The 24,914-nt window shown below is 44.4% G+C and overlaps 1 protein-coding gene across 1 annotated transcript in view; it reads right to left on the reverse strand.

Annotated features, from left to right (window-relative positions):
• The window catches only part of CAT (catalase), a 41,341-nt gene extending 19,059 nt beyond the window's left edge, over positions 1-22,282 (reverse strand). The window contains exons 1-5 of the mRNA XM_055300968.1: positions 22,124-22,282; positions 2,418-2,589; positions 1,926-2,036; positions 657-787; positions 88-192 (exon numbers count right to left, since the gene is read on the reverse strand). Coding sequence (XP_055156943.1) covers positions 88-192; positions 657-787; positions 1,926-2,036; positions 2,418-2,589; positions 22,124-22,189 — 585 coding nt within the window. The 5' untranslated portion in view covers positions 22,190-22,282. The remainder of the gene's footprint in view (positions 1-87; positions 193-656; positions 788-1,925; positions 2,037-2,417; positions 2,590-22,123) is intronic.
• Positions 22,283-24,914: the final 2,632 nt, after the last annotated feature.

The raw sequence follows: 24,914 nt of genomic DNA on the forward strand, positions 1-24,914 counted from the left end.
AAAACTGGAGAAACACATGATGAAGCAAAATTAACAGTTCTATTGCCGGTAAAGCATTATAATAGAATGGAAAAGAAGAGTTCCCACCTGGTGCAGAGACTCAGGGCGCAGGCTCCAGAAGTCCCAGACCATGTCCGGATCCTTCAGGTGTGTTTGAGGGTTTCTCTTTTGACTATGGATAAAGGACGGAAACTATAAACAGAAAAAGAGGGGGGAAAAAATCCCAAAATTAAGTTTACAGGAATTATCATCTTACATTATACATTGCCTATTGGTAGGCTTAGGGATTAAAACTCTGAACAAGATAATCCTAGAATTTTACAGTGCCAAACCCTAAAATGAAATTTACCCTCTATACACTTCCAGGACAAAGTGTCTCTTTGTACTGATCTTCCAGACTCTACAAGGAAAACTGGGCCAATTCCCACGAAGTCAGTGAATCTTGAAATGCCAAACTGAAGACCAACAGTAACTGTTATTTGATCTTGTAAGAAGGATATTAAATACAGAAAAATGTGCTTAAAAAGGCAATCCAGCCAACCCAAATTCTTTTGTCTGCTTTTCTCAGGGCTTCTCCTCAAATGCCAGTCAATGTAGGGTGTTTGAAATCAATTTAAATCAAACATTTGTAGAGTGCAAGATACTTTATCACCTACCAATATGGCATCTCTGATGAAGAAAATGGGGGTGTTATTTCCAACAAGATCCCAATTACCATCCTCTGTGTAAAATTTCACTGCAAACCCACGAGGGTCACGAACTGTGTCAGCCGAGCCTGATTCTCCAGCTAGAAAATTCAAATGGGAAGAAAATGAAGCATAAGCCAAGAGTTCTTGGCATCCAACAAACCTAACACCACAAAGAAACATTGGGATCTATCCTTTCCACTCTACTTCCTCGAAGGAAACTAGGTATTTAAGTACCTGGGTTATTATCTCTACCACCTACCAGCTAATTCAGTCCACAAATTAAACAACAGAATTAATTGCAAGTAATAAGAGAGTACATAACTGTAAAAGCTGAAAAGATTATCCATTTCACATAAGATAGTTTTGTCCAAACGGGTAATTAAATTTTTAATTAAGATAAAGGAAGAAAATAATTATAAAGATTAAGGTAGTAAATAAGGAAAGTGAGTTGTCAAAATTATGAGGCTAATATTAAGAAAACGAATGAAAATATAGATTCTTAAGAATCTAGAAACATAGACTACAGGAGAAACAGAATTAATCCTGCATCGTGCTATGTTGAGATGAAGCATAATAGATCTAGTTCGTACTAACACTACTGAAAAAAATCACTTCACCTCTGAAATAGAAATAACGCCACCTTGCAAAGTAAATCTACAGATGAGGTTATAGCTAATGTCTGTAAAGTGTCTAACCATGGATGGCACAGAGTTAATTCCCAAGAAAGGTCAGCTGTTGTGGTTGCTGAATAAATGCCCCCACTCCACATTTCCATCTGAGGCAAGCACTTGTAGGAAAGCTCTTTCCAAATTCACAGAATTGCAGTGGTGGCCTCTGCCTAAGTGTGATTTCCTAAGACCGCAACAAACAATTAAAAGTAACTTCCTGCCTGTCTCAAAATATTTTTTCTACTGTAAAACCTGGCTATCATTTGGAGAAATGATTTATTCTATCTTCTAATAGGCTTTCCTTGAAATGTATGTGTAAATACCCCAAATAGGTTGGGGGATGGGGTAACTGGGTGATGGACATTAAGGAGGGCACGTGATATAATGAGCACTGGGTGTTGTATGCAATTGATGAATCACTGATCTGAAACTAATGATACACTACATGTTAGTTCATTGAATTTAAATAAAATAAGATTAAAAATCAATCAATCAATAAAAATAAATGCCCCAAGTAAGGTACAGGGTTGAGTTATGCAATGCCAGTCACGTAAACAGACGGACTTACCAACAGTGGAGAATCGAACTGCGATGGGGGTCCTCTTTCCAATATGCTCAAACACCTTTGCTTTGGAGTATTTGGTAATGTCATGTGTGACCTCAAAGTAGCCAAAAGCCCCTAATGAGAAAGACACAGAAGTCCTCACACGTGAGACCATCGCAGACCACTGGGCCCTCAATGGGCATCTAGGTGACAAGAGAAACTGATAGGGTAGCACTGGCTTTCTGGGAGCTTCCAAGAGGACAGGAGAAAGGGGAGCTAGATGTCCAAACACAAAATGATGGAGTCAAAATGCAAAGCCCTCAGTGCTACACCATTCAATCTGGAGAAATAACCATCATTTAATTATGAATTCCCTCAGTGGACTTTTTTTTTTCCCTTTCCCCCAAGAATGGAGACTTGCCACTTCTGCTAAAGGAGCTTCAACTCTGTGAGAAGTAATTTTTAACCCAGGTGTTATGAAATAATCCTTTTACAGCAAGTAAACAAGGCTCTCACCTGCTCCTTTAGCGTGCACGACTCTCTCAGGGATTCTCTCCCGGTCAAAGTGAGCCATTTCATCAGTGAAAACCACATCCTGAACTAGAAGGGGCCCCCGAGGCCCTGCTGTCATCACATTAAGTTTGTCTCCTATTGGATTACCGCCCCCGGTGGTCAGGACATCAGGTTTCTTAGTGAATAAAACACAAAAGGACAAAGAGTGTGGAAGAGTCAGTATAATCAAACCGTTATTTACATTGTCAGAGGGCACACTGTTTTCCAATTTTTATACCCTCTGCTCACTCTTTTTAAATTTCCTGTGTCCGAAGTGCTGAAAACCTGCCAAGATATGCCACCACCTGAAATTCAGAGTCCAGTCTCAGAAATCCTTGAAAAATCTCAACACCAACTGCTAAGAAATCTGCTCTGAAGAGCAGAAAGATGGCTAAATAAGCTGCCAACTTGCTCAGCCCCTGCTCTCGATGCAGCCACTGGGCTCCACACAGGAAACCCCCAGAGAGGGAACCCCCCACCCAAAGAGGATCCTATGTGCTTGACACACTGAATGTCCAAACTGATGGTGAGAAGGTGGTCTCTGGAGAAGCCATGCTGCTTAAGGCTTTATTTGGAACTTGCAGATGCTTTCTGACTGCTACAGATGTTCAAGGGAGTCATCCCATATGGCGTGTTCATTTCTCTCAAGCAGCATATGCCAGCTCTTTGCAACATCTCTTTCCAATTGGAAAACAAAACAAAAAAACGAAAAAGTCAATAGCTTTTATTGTCACTGAAAATAGTTACTGGTAAAATGGATTATAGTATTAACTTTCTAAAGATGTCAAATGTCCCTGAAATGGGATAGGTTATTTTACTGTAACAAAGAATTAGTTTTTTAATCCACCCAATTCTCTAATATCAGCCCATCGGCTGTCCCTTCTCTAGGATGGGAGCAGCAACATTTTTAAATTAATGATCCTAAGCAGCCTTTCACACGATCTTGGCTCATTATCTTGGTCATGCCCTCTACTCGTGACCAGGGACAACTGCCTCTCCAATGTCTTCCCCTGGCTACTGGGAAACCTAAGGGAGATGTGTGGGTGAAGCAAAGCTAAAACAGCTCCACTCTGGGAGAACAACTCAAAAAGGTCTAGTGATGAAAGTCCAACTTCACGTGCCCAGAAAAGGATTATGCACGAAAGTTTCACAAACTTGGAACGGAGTGTTAACTCTTCCACTCCAGGTACACCTGTTCTGAATATTAAAATAAAGTCAATACTTATCTCTTCTTCCCTAGAAGGGGATATTGATAGGAGGGGATCACTTTAAAAACTATAAAAATACCATGAGCTCTTTGGGAAAAGGCACTGAAAAAGGAGATCTTGGAATCTTCAGAATGAATAAGACTCCTACACACAGTAAGAACCCACCCCCCCCCCCACTAGAGTTCTGTTCACATTGAAATGGGAAGAGGCCAACATGGAACCTTAGAGAAACCGTGAGTGCTGGCATCCCAGAGCCTGGGTCTGACTTAGAGCTCTGCCAATCAATATTAATTACTATTTCTGAATCTCAATTCTTCATCTGCAAAATAAACCAGAAACCACTATCTCCCAGAATTAATACGTGGCTTGGTCATCAAGACAGTGTGGTACTGGCACAAAAACAGACATATAGATCAATGGAACAGAATAGAGAATCCAGAAGTGGACCCTCAACTTTATGGTCAACTAATATTCGACAAAGGAGGAAAGACTATCCACTGGAAAAAGGACAGTCTCTTCAATAAATGGTGCTGGGAAAATTGGACATCCACATGCAGAAGAATGAAACTAGACCATTCTCTTACACCAGACACAAAGATAAACTCAAAATGGATGAAAGATCTAAATGTGAGACAAGAATCCATCAAAATCCTAGAGGAGAACACAGGCAACACCCTTTTTGAACTTGGCCACAGTAACTTCTTGCAAGATACATCCACGAAGGCAAAAGAAACAAAAGCAAAAATGAACTATTGGGACTTCATCAAGATAAGAAGCTTTTGCACAGCAAAGGACAGTCAACAAAACTCAAAGACAACCTACAGAATGGGAGAAGATATTTGCAAATAACATATCAGATAAAGGGCTAGTTTCCAAAATCTATAAAGAACTTATTAAACTCAACACCAAAGAAACAAACAATCCAATCATGAAATGGGCAAAAGACATGAAGAGAAATCTCACAGAGGAAGACAGACATGGCCAACAAGCACATGAGAAAATGCTCTGCATCACTTGCCATCAGGGAAATACAAATCAAAACCACAATGAGATACCACCTCACACCAGTGAGAATGGGGAAAATTAACAAGGCAGGAAACCACAAATGTTGGAGAGGATGCGGAGAAAAGGGAACCCTCTTGCACTGTTGGTGGGAATGTGAACTGGTGCAGCCACTCTGGAAAACTGTGTGGAGGTTCCTCAAAGAGTTAAAAATAGACCTGCCCTACGACCCAGCAATTGCACTGTTGGGGATTTACCCCAAAGATTCAGATGCAATGAAACGCCGGCCGATGTTTCTAGCAGCCATGTCCACAATAGCCAAACTGTGGAAGGAGCCTCGGTGTCCATCGAAAGATGTTGGATAAAGAAGCTGTGGTCTATGTATACAATGGAATATTCCTCAGCCATTAGAAACGACAAATACCCACCATTTGCTTCGACGTGGATGGAACTAGAGGGTATTAAGCTGAGTGAAGTAAGTCAATCAGAGAAGGACAAACATTTTATGGTCTCATTCATTTGGGGAATATAAAAATAGTGAAAGGGAATCAAGGGGAAAGGAGAAAAAATGAGTGGGAAATATCAGAAAGGGAGACAGAACATAAAGACTCCTAACTCTGGGAAATGAACTAGGGGTGGTGGAAAGGGAGGAGGGCGGGGGGTTGGGGGTGAATGGGTGATGGGCACTGAGGGGGACACTTGACGGGAAGAGCACTGGGTGTTATTCTGTATGTTGGTAAATTGAACACCAATAAAAATTAATTAAAAAAAAGATAAGAAGCTTTTGCACAGCAAAAGAAACAGTCAACAAAACTAAAAGACAACCTACACATTGGGAGAAGATATTTGCAAATGACGTATCAGATAAAGGGCTAGTATCCCAGATCTATAAAGAACTTATTAAACTCAACACCAAAGAAACAAACAATTCAATCATGAAATGGGCAAAAGACATGAAGAGAAATCTCACAGAGGAAGACATAGACATGGCCAACAAGCACATGAGAAAATGCTCCACGTCACTGGCCATCAGGGAAATACAAATCAAAACCACAATGAGATCCCACCTCACACCAGTGAGAATGGGGAAAATTAACAAGGCAGGAAACCACAAATGTTGGAGAGGATGTGGAGAAAGGGGAACCCTCCTGCACTGTTGGTGGGAATGGGAACTGGTGCAGCCACTCTGGAAAACTGTGTGGAGGTTCCTCAAAGAGTTAAAACTAGATCTGCCCTACGATCCAACAATTGCACTGCTGGGGATTTACCCCAAAGATATAGATGCAATGAAACGCCGGGACACCTGCACCCCAATGTTCATAGCAGCAATGTCCACAGTAGCCACACTGTGGAAGGAGCCTCAGTGTCCATCGAAAGATGTTGGATAAAGAAGCTGTAGTCTATGTATACAATGGGATATTCCTCAGCCATTAGAAACGACAAATACCCACCATTTGCTTCGACGTGGATGGAACTGGAGGGTGTTATACTGAGTGAAGTAAGTCAATCGGAGAAGGACAAACAGTGTATGTTCTCATTCATTTGGGGAATATGAATAATAGTGAAAGGGAATATAAGGGAAGGGAGAGGAGATGTGTGGGAAATATCAGAGAGGGAGACAGAACATAAAGACTCCTAACTCTGGGAAACGAACTGGGGGTGGTGGAAGGGGAGGAGGGCGGGGGGTGGGGGTGACTGGGTGACGGGCACTGAGGGGGGCACTTGACGGGAAGAGCACTGGGTGTTATTCTGTATGTTGGCAAACTGAACACCAATAAAAAATAAATTTATAAAAAAAAGAATTAATACGTGGCTTAAAAGCACTATTCATGCAAATGGAGGACTTCACACGAGGCACACACATGCTATTTTCCTGGCTGTGTCAAAGTGATCTGATAGCAGAAGTAATTCATTTTAGGTTTCTTTTTCTGTCAACCATGACACATGTGTAGGCATCCATCCAGACTTTCTCGCCCTATTCCTTACTCATCCAACAGCAAACTCTTCCAAAGTGTAAGAAAGTTAAGGGTCCAGTCAGCAGAGTCCACCCAACCATGCCACTCTCTTTTGAAGACACACATATGCTAATACATGGGACACTGGATATATGTTTTTTTTTTTTCACTTAAAGTAGAAAATGAATCAGAATAAGGAAAGAGGAAATTGTACAACTTCCCTTTTAGTTTAAACCTAAAACCTTGAGTTTCCATGTTGGCTGTCACTGGAATCACCGGAGGAGCTTTTTAATTCATAGACTTAGCTGGGTCATCCCCCTGGAGATTTCCAATACAATTAGTCTGGGTGAGGCCTGGGCATTGGGATTTTTTTGAGCTCCCCAGGTGATTCCTAAGTGAAGCCAGGATTAAGTGCAACTGACTTAAAGCTTTGGAATGATCTACAATAAAAGTCTAAGCAAACAATCTGTCCTCATCTTACCATGCCCTTTTTGAACATATGAACAGAGCACTATAGGAAATTAAATAAATAAATAAATAAATAAATAAATAAATAAATAAATAAATAAATAAGACAGCGCGTAAAGGAGAGAAGTAGGACAGAGGATACCAAGAAGCTTGGGAGAAGGAAAGGTAAACAGGTCAGAGTGATCATTTACATCACTCAGGAAAGCAATAAAAGCATATCACATGCCCTCTCCGCACGACCAGGTCAGAGTGATATGGTCAAGAATAACCATACCCAGAGAAGGCACATGCGCAGCAAGGTAGACGAAAATGGCTGGGTGGAGAACTAAATAATGAAGTGGTCTCACCTCATGGGCCGGACTCAAGGAAAGTTGGGAGCGAGAATGCTGGAATTATGCCGTCATGGGGCCTCCCTCCCACCCAACACAAGAATGTCATCCAATAGGTGAACCTGGCTTTCTACCTTACAAATGTAGCATCTAGCCTCTCCTCCTTGCTCTAATAGATCAACAGTCCTAATTTTTAATAGCCTTCCTCATACACACTAATGTACATGTGATCTGCCTTCAAAACAAGTATGGCAGGAAGAGCTTCAACAGGGTGAGCAACACGGGAGTCCAACAGGAGGACAAAGACTAGAATAAAAAGATCCCCAACTTCAAGGGCTGTTTAGGGCAACATTTGAAGAGAGAAACCCACCTGAGCCAAACAGAAGAGAGTATTTATTAGAAGGTGAGGAGAAGGATGTCATATATTTGCTGAGAAGAAAAAAGTTAATGCAATGAAGCTGTATTAAATAAAAAGAAGAGTGGGGGAATGGACCGTGGAAGGCAAATTTTTAAACATAATTTCTGGGGGAAAAAAAAGTGCAAGGCTTTAGGGAAATCTAGAAGATAATATCTTGGTGTGAGCAGCGGTCTTACCTCATAATGCCCTCTTTTCTCATCTTTATGTCATAGGGAAGTAAAAATGGACACACTGAGGTTAAGGGTCCCCTCTCACAGAACCCAAGACAAAAAGGAATGAAAAGCAGTTATTTAATGCATGTGCTTACCTTGGGGATGCTATATTCCAACTACATCTTCAAAAATACTACAAAATAAGAAATTAAATCACCACTCTAGCTTCCCTTTTCTATTCTCCAGGTGGATTTAGAGTCAGGAAAAATGTGCACATTAAGATTTAGAGTAAATTCACCCAACAGCATTCCAAAAGTGTTTAGGGAGTCCCTACCCTGTGTTAGGTGCTGGGGATTACATTACAGCAGCAAACATCAACATTCCTCCTCTCATGGAGCTCACAGTCTATGGCGGTGTTAAATGTTATATTATTTACTGCAGCAAAAGCTGATGGGTAGCTTAAATACACAAAAATAAAGGAAGGGTTAATTAATGAAATATTATGCCACCATTAAGAATTTTACCCATAGAAAAACTTCAATAACAGTGAAATGATCGTAGAATTTAGGGGATATAATTACCGGTCATTTAAATTTTCTTTAGATTTCTTTTTTCTTTCCTAAATTAATTTTTAAGTCAGAAATTCCTTGCCTACATCTAATCAAATATCAGAAGTTTTTCAAATTATCTACATTTTGTATTGACTTAATGAAGGCAATGTGATACACCTTCATGTCATAAAAAACATTTTTAATGAAGGGACTGTATCACCACAAGTATCCACTTCTAATCACCTTTCTAATTACTTTCTAAAAAATCCTTAAATTATGCTTAGTTTTCACTTGATCGGGTAAAATTTAAAAACTGAAATTTTCATTTGGAGTTAATGTACCACATCATCAGCTTAAAATAACTACTTATAAAAACAAAGAAACATGATAGATGCAAATCATTTTTATGAGGAAAGTCCCTAAAGAAGACTCCTCTTCTCCAGTTTCTTTCTCCAGAGAAATAATGATAACTCAGAGAATGGGCTGCTGCTGAGCACAGGCTCTTTAATGTTAACTACCGTTAGTGCATTAATGATAAACATACACAATTTTTTAATAGTTTTAAGATCTTTAAAATTGGGTATGTCTTACTATCTGTGGCATCTTAGCAATGAGTCCAGGTTGGGACAGGCGAGGTTTTTTGTCTTCCTGAGTAGTGTATAGACACTGGCACATTTCACGGTGCAGAGCATCTTAGATTCAATGAAAATAGATGTTCGCTCAAAGCTGGGAAAGTGTGGTCTTAAAATCCAACTCAAAAGCAGCTATTTTTATTTTTTTTAAGATTTTATTTATTTATTTGAGAGAGAGAGAGAGGGAGAGAGAGCAAAAGCAGGGAGTAGGGGTAGAGAGAGAGGGAGAAGTAGACTCCCCATTGAGCAGGGAGCCTGATGCAGGGCTCGATCCCAGAACCCCGGGATCAGGACATGAGCCGAAGGCAGATGCTTAACCGACTGAGACACCCGGCACCCCAAAGCAGCTACATTTAGTGTGTAAATATAATAAGGGATTGTGACCATTGTGTTTGGCTGCAGGTCAGTGACGCTGGAGGCCCACGTTCCATGGAGCAGGCCAACGAATGCAGAGGAGGGAAGGAAGCAGAGGTGAGGAATGCAGCGTCCCCAGCACGGCAGGGAGAAAAGGAAGGGGGGAGAGGTGGTGCCTCAGAAAGAAGGCAGTGGGCGCCCCGCGTCCAGTTCCACGGGCACCGCCGTGTGCTGGGCTCTGCGACACACCCCACTGTAAGTACAGTTTGGTTTTGTGCTGGTTTAAGGGCAAACTTCCAGCAGGCTCCAGCATTTAGAAGACTTTTGTTTTTCTGGGGGTGGGGGGGGTTGTTGTTGTTTGTTTTTTTAAAGGTTTTATTTATTCATGAGAGACAGAGAGAGACAGGTAGAGGCAGAGGCAGAAGCAGGCTCCATGCAGGGAGCCCGATGTGGGACTCAATCCCGGGACTCCAGGATCAGGCCCTGGGCCCAAGGCAGGCGCTCAACCACTGAGCCCTCCCAGGGATCCCCTTTAGAAGACTTTCGAACTAGCAGCAGGTACAGAGCAGCGAAAGCCAGCCAGGGCTACAAACCACCACAAAAACAGCCAGGCTTGGAAGAGGGGGCCTGATTAGGTGAGCGCAGTCAGCTGAAGCCAGCTGAGGGGGGCAGAGGGTCAGCAGGGGACGACAGGAGAGAGGAAGGGGGAACACGAAGCCCACCAATGGCAGGCCCCCCGCAGCCACCTGAGAAGGCTGAGGGGAGCACAGGGTGGCAGGCTTTGTACAGGTGCTAGGGAGACACGGCAGGAGGCGGAAGGAAGTCTGGGCTTGTCTGCGGGCCGAGGACACAAAAAGCAGCCACAGGGCACCTGGTCACATCAGAGAAGCTCAGTCATCCCAACCTGGACCCCCCGTGATGCCATCCGGAGGTCACACTCAGTTCAACACTCATTCATTCATTCCACTGGCATCACCCCCTCCCCTCCTCCCACCCCCATGGACCACAGCCTGCCCCGCAAGGGGAGCCTCTATGTTCCGCACAAATGGGACAGGCTGCAGTCCTGGAGGAGGGAGGCCAGAGGACCTGGCGGACGGAGGTGAGCCAAACCAGAGCCAGGCCCTGCCGTTGGTGCCCTTAGTCCTCGCAAGCACCAGACCAAAGAAACAACATCCCAGGATGCCAGCTCTGAGCTTTCTCTAGTAATAGGTCCAGAGCTAACCAAGAAGGACAGAAGATCAGTGCAGTTGACAAAGCTGTACAGGATTTCCAATTTCCCTTCATGACTACCATTTCTGAAGCACCTGCCATATACGAGGCTTTCTCCTGGCTACCTTGACATAAGTCACCTCACTTAAGCCTCCAATAATCCAGGGAGACACATGTGATTATTCCCATTCAATGGGTGATGGCTGTATGATCAGAGAATTTTGCTGATTTTACACAGATTTCAATATTGGGGCACAGGTTTGCTTGTTATAAATAACAAATATGATGGGCCAAGAGATTTCCTCCAACTTGCTGTTATTTTTAAACTCAGATCATTTTAGAACTAGAATTTTTTAATGACAGAAAAGCTTTTTATTGCTGGAAAATTCGAAGAGCGCACACTCTCTCTCCCTCTCAGGAAAAGCGGCATTCGTTTACATCTTTCTGGCTGACAACTACCCACGACATTCATACATGCCCCACCTGAACGGCTCTTCCTGCCCCTGCCCCATGCCATCCCTCGAGCTGGGCATCTTCTTGCACTCCACAGAACAAAATATTTATAATTTCCTATATGCTTCACTGTTTTCCTCTCTAGGTGGTATACTCATTATAGATCTATAACCCTGACATCTGACATGATGCCGTTATCAACAAGTACACACAAAAATGCTTCTGTGGGATGCCTGCATGGCTGTGTCGGTTAAGCATCCGACTCTTGATTTTGGCTCAGGCAGGTCATGATCTTGGGGTTATGGGATCAAGCCCCACTTCAGGTTCCATGCTTAGCACGGAGTCTGCTTGTCCCTCTCCCTCTGCTCCTCTCCTTGTACTCTCTCTCTCTCTCAAATACATAATATCTCTTTTAAAAAATGCTTGTGGATTCAACATGTGAATAAATTAAACTATGGACCAACACAAAATGGCCAAGAAAGATTATTTCTAAGTAGGAGGAGGAAGCAACAAGTCTATCCGTCTTCCTGCATCTCCCTTCCCAAAAATGCATGGGAAATATCTGAAATTATAACTTCAAATTCTGATCAAACACCTTTAGACAAATGTTTATGAAAACTGCTGCAAAAATTAGCAAAGGAATATTTTGGCTTGGCTAAAAACTGACATCATGATTCAAAGGACGGACTCAAAGTAAAATTCCATTTTGGCTTTGCTCTTTCTATTTTTTGGCTGGAGTTAAGACATGAACGAAGAAATTTTCCTGGGAGGAATAAGGTTGGCTTTCTCTGATAAAATATTCTATCAACAGTTTCCACTTCTACTAGTGTCCTCTGCTTACAGGAGCTCCAAGAACTTACCAAACATCATTCTTCTATTTTTTAATTGACAAAGATTGGTAATACAGCCCGTCCCTAACTTTCAATCCCAAAAGAGTCATAATGACAGCTTCTCATTCTCAGAGATCAATACAGAATATACCTGACATTTTCCATCAAGTTATTGCTTAACCCTTTACATTTATTCAACGAAGATTCATCAAGTACCTACAATGTGCACATTCATGTACAGAAAACCAAGCACTGTCATGGCCCTCAAATTTCTTTGGGGGAGAGAGGAGAAACCAGAGTGCTCCAGGCCTCCTGGCTCATTCCAAGGGGGAGACCGGGCAATTTGGGAAAAGAACCCAAGCCTGCACAGGGCACCCACCCTTCTTCCCCTTGCAAGCCAGTGGCCACAGGCAGTACGCGTCCTTCAGCGCACATCCCGCTCTCCCAGGGGCAGGCCTGGTAATCTCCACTGTCTAGATGCAAGGGAGTAAATTCAACACAGGGGTGCAATCTCATCAAGCTCTCTTGGCCAAAACACCTAAGCTGCTTCCTCCAATCAAGCCTCTACCAGTATTAAAGGTAACACTTGGCACTCCCTCATCCCACTCACTCTTGATTCAGCTTGGGAATGGAGTGTGTGTGAGAGGTCTTACTTATCTCAAAACAACAATAATAACAGCTCGGTAAGTAGGCACTGTTCTAAACTCTACTTGGGTTATCACATTTAATCCAACTGTCTGAAGTAATAGTATAATCCCTGTTACACAGAAGAGCCACAGGGAAGTTATGCAACTTGCACCAGGTCACTCACTCAAAAAAAGTCAGAATCAGAATTTGAACCCAAGCAAACTAGCTCAAAAACCCAAACTCCTTAACCACAACACTAACGCATTCCTTAGAACAACAGAGCTAGCATGTCCTGTACACATTCTATACGCTAGGTGATCGACCTACATTAATTTATAAATGTATATTACATAAATGAGTCCTCAACAGTCCTTCAAGATAAGAACTGTTATCCCATTTTTAATAAGGAGAAACCAAGCAGGAGAAAGGTGAAGTAACCTGCGCAGGAGTCAAGCCACAATTTGAATCCTATCTGAGTATAAACCCTGACCCTTCATTGCTTCACTAAACCACTATAAACTGTGTTGATAATCACCAGAAGATAAAGAGGAGCTTAAAAGACACACCAACCGACGCAATGTGTGAACCTTATTCAGATTTGGGCTTGAACAAAGCATTACAAAGGAGACAGACAGATGTGTCAAGGGTCCCCAAGACCACCCACCTCCAGGTGATTCCCTAGGAGGAGTTAGGAGACTCAGCACCTAGTCACAGTCAGGAGGTCATGAGTCATACTCATATTATAGCATTTTAATACAAAGCAGAACCCCAGCAACGAGAAAGGCATGTGGAATGAAGTCCAGAAAACTAGCACAAGCCTCCAGAGTCCTCTCCCAGGGGGGATCACGCAGGACACGCTTAATCCCCCAGAGAATTGTGGTAACACGTGTGAAATGTGGTCTAGCAGGGAAGCTCATTAGAGACTCAGCGCGCAGGGTGTACACAAGGAGCTGATGGTGGAGGTGCCCTCTGGCTCCCAGCAGGAAAGCAAGCGTTCAGTAAACACCACATTGTTTGCAGGGCTCTTGCACTGTCAGCTGCTCTTATCAGCTCAGGTGGGAGGAGCCCTCCTGAAATGCAACTTCCAGACACCAGCCAAGGGCTGGCTACCCTTGCAGGGAGGCCTCTGCAAAGACAGTCGTCTCAGGTCTGTAGGTGAACTCATTTCTGCACAGAGACAATCAGGGAAAGTGAACACACTGGCCAGCTGAGGAAGGTAGAGATCGCTGCTCCTGTTCTAGATGTGACAATGCTATTCTTAAAGTCCTCATCTTCTGGCAATACAGGCATTTGGAAGGTTCATTGCACAACCCTCTCTACCTCAGTTCTGGCTTGAAACTTTCCACAATAAAGAAAGGTTCTGGGTTTTCTCATATCAAGAATCAAGGAGAACTGTCTAATAAAAGAAATAAGAGGAGGTGAAGTGAGAGGAAGGAAGAGCTGCCTCAAGAACTCTGCTCATTCAGACCTCGCTCCATACTGAATCCTTTTCCTATGGCAACTCGTTCCGTCAAGACAAAGGGCGTAATTCAGCACCACACACAAAATACACACTAGACAACTGACCAGATGGATAATACCGGCTCCTGCCCAGAGAGGGCTTATCATCACGAGAAGATGGGGAAAACCCTAACTACCACATAGGCCATTTAATCCTAAATTCCAGATGCCATCTGATGGGCTTTGCTTTTTTTTTAAACCTCAAGACATCCTCAGCATCAGAAGGTGCCCCACCTTAAGGCCACATCACACCATTTTGATTCACAAGATCAAATACATGAAGTGATAACATTGGGAAATGTTTCTGATTGCCTTAATGACCAAAAACTATGCTTCCTGGGCTATACGTGGAGACTTCATCATCGGGACGCACTCTGTCTTGTAAGTGGACCATCCTGGTCAAGCCACCAAGTGCCTTGTAGAAGTCAATACCAGTAGGTCATTCTCAGCTCAAGAAGGAAGACTGATTTTCATTTCACTTTACTCATTGTGAACATTATCCAGTACCCTCCACCTAAGGTATGGCCACTCAAAAAAATATCACACATATTTCATAACATATCATGGAAAACGTGAAATCTTTTCAAAAAGGGTAAGAAAAAAAATCAAGCCTTTTTTTTAAAGTATGATGAATGTGCACATACAACATATTGAGTCTACAATTCTATACATTACTCAGTGCTCACCATGGTAAGTTCAGTCACCATCTGCCACCCTGCAGCATTACTATAATATTCAAACTCTGTTCTTTTTTTTAAAAAAGATTTAATTTATTTATTCATGAGAGACACACACAGAGAGAGAGAGAGGCACAAACACAGGCAGAGGGAGAAGCAGGCTCCATGCAGGGAGCCTGACGTGGGACTCGATCCCTGGTCTCCAGGACCACACCCTGGGCTGAAGGCAACGCTAAACCACTGAGCCATCCAGGCTGCCCCAAACTCTGTTCTTAATAAACAACACAAATGGATCCTGTTGGTACGAAACAAGGTATATTGAAAGCTTCTAGAGAGACCACTTCAGCAGTGTGCTAACTGCTACCATACGTGCAACCTTTATGGTCTTAGACTAACCACAGCCCATTGAGCAAGGAACAGTAAGATCTATCAGGCACGCAAAGAATTGCTTGTCCATGTGTTGCACACAGTGGGGGACGGGAAATGCAATGACAATCCTGCAAATGACACAAGAAAATTAAAAATCCCAAGAAAGAGAACTAGTGGGTGGTTTTAATACCAGAAAAAAAATAATAAAAGTTGCCTTTTACAAAAAAGACAAATGTCAGACTTAAAGGCCACATGGTGGTATCTCTGAGCACACACAAACGGAGCACACCTCCTCCTTCACCCAAATGGGAAATGTTTGCTTTCCAAGCCAGGCTGTTTCATGTTAGTATGTGTAATAGGAAAAGTGGCACAATTGCTAATATTTTCTTCTCCCTTCTTGGTGAGCTATCAATGCTTCTGGCAAGAAATGATCAAAACATTGCGAACGGTGGAATGGTGTTCAATCGTTAGTAAATATTTAGAATAATCCTATCACGAATAAAACCTTTAAAATACACAAAATAATAACTATTGCAAGAGGTTTTCTCTGCCTTGAAATGATCTTAAATAAGTCTGGGAGGACTAAGAATTAGCCTAGTCCTTCAATCTTTCAAAACAGTAGGGAATAGGGGCAGCCCGGGTGGCTCAGTGGTTTAGCACTGCCTTTAGCTCAAGGCCTGATCCTGGAGACCTGGGAGCCAGTCCCACATCGGGCTCCCTGCAGGGAGCCTGCTTCTCCCTCTGCCTGTGTCTCTGCCTCTCTCTCTCTCTCTCTCTCTCTCTCTCTCTCTCTCTCTCGCTCTCTGTGTGTCTCTCATGAATAAATAAATAAAATCTTTAAACAGTAGGGAATAAGAGGAAATGAGAAAGAAAGACTCAAAATATGAAGGACATTAGATCCACAAATGTGAAAGATTCCTTGGCTCTTTTTATTCGAAACTACAGCAGTAACAGTACTCAGGAAGAAAGAACAAAAACAAGAAGAAAGTAAACAAAAATAAAGATCTGCTTTTACATTTTGCAATCAGCCGATCTTTTTTATCTGGAGAAAAATATGGAATGGTCTAAATATTGGCTAAAAGAAATGAAAGTTTAGAAATTTTGATTCCACTTCTCCTGTCTCTCTCATTGCCACACTATGACCCAGGTAGTCCCCAAGTGGGGAAAAAAAAAAGCATATGTTCATAAGGAGCTCTCAGTCACCCCTTCTCCATCCCAAATGGTGGCAGTATGATAACAACGCAGGTATTATCAAATCACCCTAAAAGATACATAAATCCTCATGTGCTCTGTCTTATGACTCAGTGACGGGAATGGATGGACCAAGACCCAACCTCTCTCCCAGGTAATAAAGGAACTGTTAAAAAAAAGGAGAAGCTGAAAGTGTTCAAATTCTCCAATTTTTAAGGGATCAGAGGCTACTAAGCCCAAGTATCCAAAAGGAAGAGCATTCTAATTGATGAGCAAGAATGTTCCTATTTAAGTTCCATCCAACGTGACTGGAAAGACTGGAAATAGCTGGAGAACCAATTTCTTCCCTTCAGTGTATTTCAAGAGAAAGAGAAATAAATCTTTTCAGAAGATCCAAGTCATACCTATGAACATATTTGATTCGATGATCGATTAAGATTTACAAAGCTCCCAATTCACTTGCCAGCAACAAACTCTGACTACAAGGAGAGATTCTCAAAAAACTGATTTTACTTTGGCTCCAAAGGATACACCTAGCTTGGCATTCTGCATCTGGTGCTTGAGGAAGGAGACAACAGGGTGCCCTCCTATAGTAGTTCCAGAAAGTTCTCACAGTCTAGCAATAAATGTAAAAATCAGGGGGCACCTGGATGGCTCAGTAGTTTAAGTGTCCAACTCTTAATTTTCCACTCAGGTCTTGAGTTCAAGCCCAGTGTTGGGCTCCACTCTGGGCATGGTGCCTACTTAGAAAACTAAAATTAAAAATAAAGGCACACCCGGTGGCTCAGTCAGTTGAGCATTCGACTCTCGATCTCAGCTTGGGTCTTGATTTCAGGGTTGTGAGCATGGGCCCTGCATTGGGCTCTAAGAAGACAGAGAGACAGGAAAGAAGGAAGGAAGGAAGGAAGGAAGGAAGGAAGGAAGGAAGGAAGGAAGGAAGGAAGGAAGGAAGGAAGGAAGGAAGGAAGGAAAAAGGGAAGAAGAAAACGGAGAATAAGAGGGAGGATGTTGATACAGAGTTGCCCACTTACATAGAGGCATTTGCCAAGTACGGGGAGATTTAAAAAAACAAAATACACACACCTGCACACACATCATCATCATCATTATCATAATTTTCTAACAGAAGGAATATTTTAGTACCAGAAAGTAAAAATGACATCTTTTTTTTTAAGATTTTATTTATTTATTCATCAAGACACACACACACAGAGAGAGAGAGAGAGAGAGAGAGAGAGGCAGAGAGACACAGGCAGAGGGAGAAGCAGGCTCCCGACGTGGGACTCGATCCCGGGTCTCCGGGATCACGCCCTGGACTGAAGGCAGTGCCAAACCGCTGAGCCACCCGGGCTGCCCAAAATGACACAATCTTTTTAAAGAAGACTGTATCTGTTTGCCCATCCCCACATTACAAGAAATGGCTAAGCAGATTTTCCTATGGATCATATGGTTTGGACAGCATAGTAGGGTCAGCTACCTGGAAAGGAGAAGACTGCATTTCCCAACTGCCCTTACTGTTAAGTGTGGCCCAGTAACAGGCCATTGGAGCCAATGTAGTCAATGGAAGAAGAGCAGAGGTGCACCCACACCACTTCCAGCCTGGTCCCTAAACATCCCACACGCCCTCCTCCATGTTCTTAACCTCCTATGGCTGGATGGTGATACCCAGGACAACCTTTAGAGGTAAGTGTTGTCAAAGGGGGAGCCTCTGTCTGCCTGGAGCCCTCAATAACTATGGGTAGTAGAGTACTCACCCAAACTTTGACCCATCATGTTAAGAGAGAAATAAATTTCTAATATGTTTATACTATTATATATTTTGGAATTATTACAGCACTTAGCCCACATATGATTTAAAATATGGGCCATACGAATCAATAATAAAAAGACAATCTAATATTTTAAAGCACAAAAGATTTGAACAGATATGTCAAAGAACATATACCAATGTCAATAAGCATGTGAAAAGATGCTCAGTTCTCACTGGTCATCAGATCAATGCAAATTATCAGTGAGACCATCACTTCATACCCACAAGAATGGCTAAAATTAAATGACAACAGCAAGGTTGACAGAATGTGGAGCAACAGAACTCTCATATAATGTTGATGGAAGTGGAAAATGGTAAAAACAAACAACAACAAAAAAAAACTTTGGAAAAAGGTTTAGCAGTTTCTCATAAAATATTCACTTATACTATGACCCAGCAATTCTACTGCTAGGTATTTCCCAAGAGAAATGAAAGCATTTGTGCACGAAAATACTTGTGTAAGACTTGGCATTGCAGCTTTATTCAGAACAGCCAAACAGTGCAAATAGCCCACATGTCCGGCAACGAGATACACACATGGTGCTGTATTCATTCAATGGACTGTTACGCAGAAGTTATTAATAAAAATAATAAACTGCTGATACAAACATCATGAAGGAATCTTAAAACTTTTTTTTAAAGATTTTTATTTATTTATTGATGAGACACATACACACAGAGAGAGAAAGAGAGGCAGAGACCCAGGCAGAGGGAGAAGCAGCCTCCACGCAGGGAGTCCGACATGGGACTCGATCCCGGGACCCCAGGATCATGCCCCGAGCCGAAGGCAGGCGCTTTAACCACTGAGCCACCCAGGCATCCCTTTAAAACTTTTTTTTAAGTCTTAAAACATTTTTGCTGTATGAAAGAAGTGTTAACACAAAAAAGTACGTAGGTCAATGGTTAAAAAGATAGCAAAACAGTGGTGGAAACAGCATGAGGGAACTTTCCAGGGTGACACTAATTGTCTATATATCTTGATGAGGGAATAGGATTCACAGGTGTCAAAATATCATGGAATGGTACACGTCATATTTGTGTATTTCACTGCCCTATTATCTTAAACACATAATCAAACACTGAACTGAAAAGTAGCTGTGAGAAAGGGGAGGTTAATGGATATACGAAGGGATGTACATAGAATAACATGTAATAAAAAACACATAGCAAAATGTAGTGAATATATAAGTATTGAATGCATAATTCTTTCAACTTTTCTGAATGTTTGAAATTTCACTGGAAAATTATTAAGGCCTATGAGACATATGCAAAATTCCTTTTGGAGGACTGGGCATGGGAGGGAGTGGTCACCTCAAAGAAATGAGCAGGTTTACTGAGAGCAGGTAAAAATGAAGAACAACAAGACATTAAAGTGACTGCCAATCAGGACCATGTACACAGTGCAAAGACCTGCCAGAGGCAGAGGAGACGCCAGTATTGCCACTACGAGTCCCCCAACTATAGATGTGTTTTGGTGAGCCAGATGTTTCACACATGGGCAACCATGGAGGGTAAATCACCACTAGCACTGTAATGATTTAACAACAGTTACTGATTCTCAAAATGAAGAGGCAAGCTAGTCTCAGAACAAAGTGCGGGGGTGGGGGTGGTCGTTTAAAAATGAATTAATTGTAGTTTATGCAAAACTCACTACAGTGTGCGTATTGTTCTCAGTTCACAGGGTATCATGAGAACTTCAATGTGAATCAGGATTTGGCAACCACTGGATATGGGTAGAATCCTGGCCCCCAACCGGTAAGTTCTCATCTTGACTCTGCCACTCACGAGTTGCCTGTCCTTGATTAAAAAGACTCCTGTCGCTCTGGTTCACTTTAGGAATTCATGAAAAACTGAACTAACCCTCCTGGCCTATAATAAAGGACACAACGAGAAGAGGGATGCGCCAGGGCCGTAGGGTGGCATGACAGCCTTCTCAAGAGCAGGGGACTATTAAGTAACCCACGGACACTTAGCATTAATACTCCAGTTCATGAATACTAACCCAGTTTTGAGAAAGAGCATTAAGACAAGGAAAAGCGTGGCTCTCGACCTCTCTCTGCCACTAACCAGCTGCCATGGGAACAGGCCAAGTCCCTCTAGACTCTCTGGGCCAAGATGACAAAAGAAGACTCAGATCAGAAGCACTCTCAACTAATCCAACCTGCTCAAGGATGCTCTTTAAGGCTCTGCATCCCAGGATTACAGGGCAAGAACGCCTCACCCACCACCACCACCACCACCACCACCACCGAGCTGAGCTCCTTTCTCACCTTTAAAGTTCTTGTTCAGGGCAGCCCGCGTGGCTCAGAGGTTTAGTGCAGCCTTCAGCCCAGGGCGTGATCCTGGAGACCTGGGATCAAGTCCCACATCAGGCTCCCTGCATGGAGCCTGCTTCTCCCTCTGCCTGTGTCCAGTTCTCTCTCTCTCTTTCTCTCTCTCTCTCTCTGTGTCTCTCATGAATAAATAAATAAATAAAATCTTTAAAAAAAAAAAAAAAAAAAAAAAATAAAGTTCTTGTTCAGCTGTCATGTGCTTTGGGCAGCTTTCCAGCCAAGTCCCGTCACTCCCTTTACACCTTACAGATAACCTACATTAGAGCCCTCACCCTGCTGCACGGTGATCACCTGTTTATTCATGTTGTCTCCCTGCCTAGCCTTTGCGCTTCTCAACGCCGCAGTTCCTGGCAGGTGTACACCTAGTACTCAGCACAGCGACCAGCACCACCAGCACTGCAGGCGCTCAGCGCCAACGTGTGAGTAAACGCAGGAGCCCATTCCCTACCGTCCCCTACCGTCCCCTACCGCGGCTCCTAGCTCTCCAATGTGGGGGGGGGGGGGGGGGTTAAATGCAAATGGCATCACCGATGTGAAACTTCTTTATTTCGGCGATCCGGCCTCGCGACTGGTGCTGGGGGACCCCGAGATGATACAGCATTGGCACCCCGCAAAAATGGAAGCTTGTAGTTAATGCTTGAGCAAGGCCCAGGCTAGAGCCCCGTTGCCACTTCCCCGCACCCCCCCCCCCACACACACAACTTCCTTTTTTGCAGCTGCAGCTCTCTGCCTCTTTCCGCAGGAGCCTTCCTTGCTCCCTCGAGCTGCGACCTCTGTCCCAGCTGGCAACACTGCAGAATTCGGAGCCAACCACCCACGCCCGCGGCGGCCGAAAGTAAACCTGCAGGAGGGCGCTCCGGCCGGGACACAGAGGCAGGGCCCACCCGGCCGGCGATCTGCAGGACAGCCCCCCCCCGGGGGCACAGAGGCAGGGCCCACCCGGCCGGCGATCTGCAGGACAGCCCCCCCTCCCCCGGGGCACAGAGGCAGCTCCCACCCCCGGCTGCGATCTGCAGGACAGCCCCCCCCCGGGGGGCACAGAGGCAGGGCCCACCCGGCCGGCGATCTGCAGGACAGCCCCCCCCAGGGGGGCACAGAGGCAGGGCCCACCCGGCCGGCGATCTGCAGGACAGCCCCCCCCCCCGGGGGCACAGAGGCAGGGCCCACCCGTCCGGCGATCTGCAGGACAGCCCCCCCCGGGGGGCACAGAGGCAGGGCCCACCCGGCCGGCGATCTGCAGGACAGCCCCCCCTCTCCCGGGGCACAGAGGCAGCTCCCACCCCCGGCTGCGATCTGCAGGACAGCCCCCCCCCGGGGGCACAGAGGCAGGGCCCACCCGGCTGCGATCTGCAGGACAGCCCCCCCCCCGGGGGGCACAGAGGCAGGGCCCACCCGGCCCGGGATCTGCAGGACAGACCCCACACACACACACCGGGCACAGAGGCAGCGCCCACCCGGCCCCGGATCCGCGGTACGGCACCTCCCCCCTCCCCCACCCCCGCCCCCACCCGCACCCCCACCCCCCGGGGCGCCGCGGCGCAGGCGATGCCCGGGCCGTTACTCGCCGACGCCCAGCGCCCTGCGCCAAGCTTCGGGCTCTACCTGCGCGGCGCGCTGCTCCTTCCAGAGCTTCATCTGGTCGCTGGCTGGGTCCCGGCTGTCCGCCATGGTGCCCGCCCCGCCGGCCCCGCGTCTCCACCGCCGCCGACCAGCCCGTCTTCCGCCGCGCGGCTCAAGTAGGCGACCTCGGCCAGCGCCGGTCAGCCCCGCCCTCGTCCCGCCCCCCGCGGAAGGCCGCCTCCTGATTGGCCGCCCGGGCGCCAGGCAGGATGGGATTGGAGGAGAGGGCCGAGGCGCATCGGCCCGGGGGGAGGCCGAACCCGGACCCGGAGAGGCGGGAGGGCTGCGGGGAAGGAGGTGTGTCGGGGGAGGGGGAGGGGGAGCCCCGCCCCTCTGACCCCCAAACCCCGCGATTTCTGAGCTCAGGTCTGGGCCCCGCCTTCCGGGCCCCGACTCCCTCCCGCCTCCGGTGATCAGCATCCTTCTGGAACCCGCCCAGACGCGAAGGTCGGGGTTGGGGGGGCGGGGGAGGGGCTGCCGGTTTTGCAGAAGGAAAGCTAAGGTGCTGCTGGGTGGGGCTTTGCACCCTAAGCGCGATCTCCGCTCTCAAGAAGTCAGAAATCCTGGCTTGAATTCCTCGGTGCAAAATGGATTTTTGACATACCCTAATGTTAGTGTCCTTTGCAGCTGAGGGATTGATGGCAAGTTGCAATAAATACAAACAGCTAAGTTTTTAACGCGTTAGCTTATTCTCAAATGTCATGTTAGTTTAATCGGATCGTAGACTACGTACACAGGAAAACTGCCTTAAAAAAAAAGATGAGGATGGGCCGCCCGGGTGGCCCAGCGGTTTAGCTCCGCCTTCAGCCCAGGGCAGGATCCTGGAGACCTGGGTTCAAGTCCCACGTCGGGCTCCCTCCATGGAGCCTGCTTCTCCCTCTGCCTGTGTCTCTGCCTCTCTCTATGTGGGTCTCTCACGAATAAATAAATAAATAAATAAATAAATAAATAAATAAATAAATAAATAAATAAATAAACCTTTAAAAAAACAAATAAATAATAAAAAATAAAAACAAGACAGTGAAACATTGACAGGTTCTTAATGATCTTAAGAGTCTCAAACCCATAATGAAGGACGTTCAGTCTTTTAGGTTCCCTTTTGGTTAGCAGCTCTGCTTTTCAGAGTGTCTACCTTGTGCTAGATGCTGCTAGATGTTTGCCAGACAATAGCATTTAATCTTTACAATGCGTGGTGGAAGGTTGGTTGTCCCCCCACTTTATTTTTTTATTTTATTTAAATTAAATTTGCCGATAGTATAACACTCAGTGTTCATCTCATCATGTGTCCTCCTTGATGCCCGTCACTCGGTTACCCCATCCCCAACCTACTTCCCCTTCTGCAATCCTTTGTTTGAATCCCCCACTTTAAATATGAAGAATCCGAGGGTGAAGAGAGGTGGAGGAACTTGCCTTAAGCTTAAAAACTAGCAAAATGGCAGAGCCTAGATCCTTGGCTTTCTGATTTCAAACCCTGGGCCCTGTGCCACTGTGCCATCCTACCTCTCTCAGAATAAGAATTTTTAAAAATTATAAAACTTTTGGAACTCTGTTTTTCAAGAGTCATGTTGGAAAATTAAATGTTTAGTAAGTCATGGACTGGTTTGTCGTAATCAAATGGACCGAATGATTTTCCTCCTTGAGGTGCTAGGATTTCCCTTTAAACACCTTACTTAATACATGATCTTCAAAATAAGAGCGCTCAACTTTTAAATTTTACTTTTTCCAATAAAGCTACAAATAATGGGCAGACATATGACAATGAAAAAATTTCAGGGATCCCTGGGTGGCGCAGCGGTTTGGCGCCTGCCTTTGGCCCAGGGCACGATCCTGGAGACCCGGGATCGAATCCCACGTCAGGCTCCCGGTGCATGGAGCCTGCTTCTCCCTCTGCCTGTGTCTCTGCCTCTCTCTCTCTCTCTCTCTCTCTCTCTCTCTCTCTCTGTGACTATCATAAATAAATAAATAAATAAAATTTTAAAAAAAAAGAAAGAAAAAATTTCAGGTGTTCTTAATTTTACAAAAGTGTGCTATCAGGACTCAAAGTCATAAAAGTTTCTCTTTTGCACTTCATTGAGAAAGCAGCCCCAAAATTCATCTTCAATGCCCTGTATTTTTGCTTCATTTCACTTAACACAGCTGTGAAGATGCTATTAGCTGTGTGATTTGTGTGATGTTTTTTGCTACCCACTCCATCCATACTGCCACTAGAGTGTAAACTCCATGAGGGCAAGGGCCATATTTGATTTGCTCTGTGTTGGATCTGGTGCACCTAGAATTATTGAGTACTTACTCTGTGCCAAGGAGTATTCTAAGATTTTTGTGTGCAAAAAAAAAAAAAGAAGAAGAAGAAGTTTACTGCATGTAGTTTCTTAGTTAACCCTCCCAATAACCCTATGAGTTAATATTAGTACAGGTACTAATACTATCCTCATTTTACAGATTAGGAAACTGAGGCATAGAGAGGTTAAATAAGTAACTTGTCTAAGATTACACCATTATTAAGGCATAGAGCCAGGATTCTAGCCCTGACCATCTCCCGAGCTCATGGCCTGTTGAATAAATAAATGTTGAAAAAATCAAACTAATCATTTTTTTCATTGACTAAGGTAAATTTCAACAAAGTAAATAAAGAGAGACCTGGTGTCATGTGTTAACCTTTGTTCTTTACATGAACATTGTCCTGTTTATTTCTTTTTTTCTATGTTTCCTTCAGTATTGGTTTGGATTCCTAAGGAATTTCCAGTGAAAGAGAAATGGAGAAACAAGACACTTT

The sequence above is a fragment of the Nyctereutes procyonoides genome, unplaced genomic scaffold (assembly GCF_905146905.1).
Source record: "Nyctereutes procyonoides isolate TBG_1078 unplaced genomic scaffold, NYPRO_anot_genome, whole genome shotgun sequence".
Lineage (NCBI taxonomy): Eukaryota > Metazoa > Chordata > Mammalia > Carnivora > Canidae > Nyctereutes > Nyctereutes procyonoides.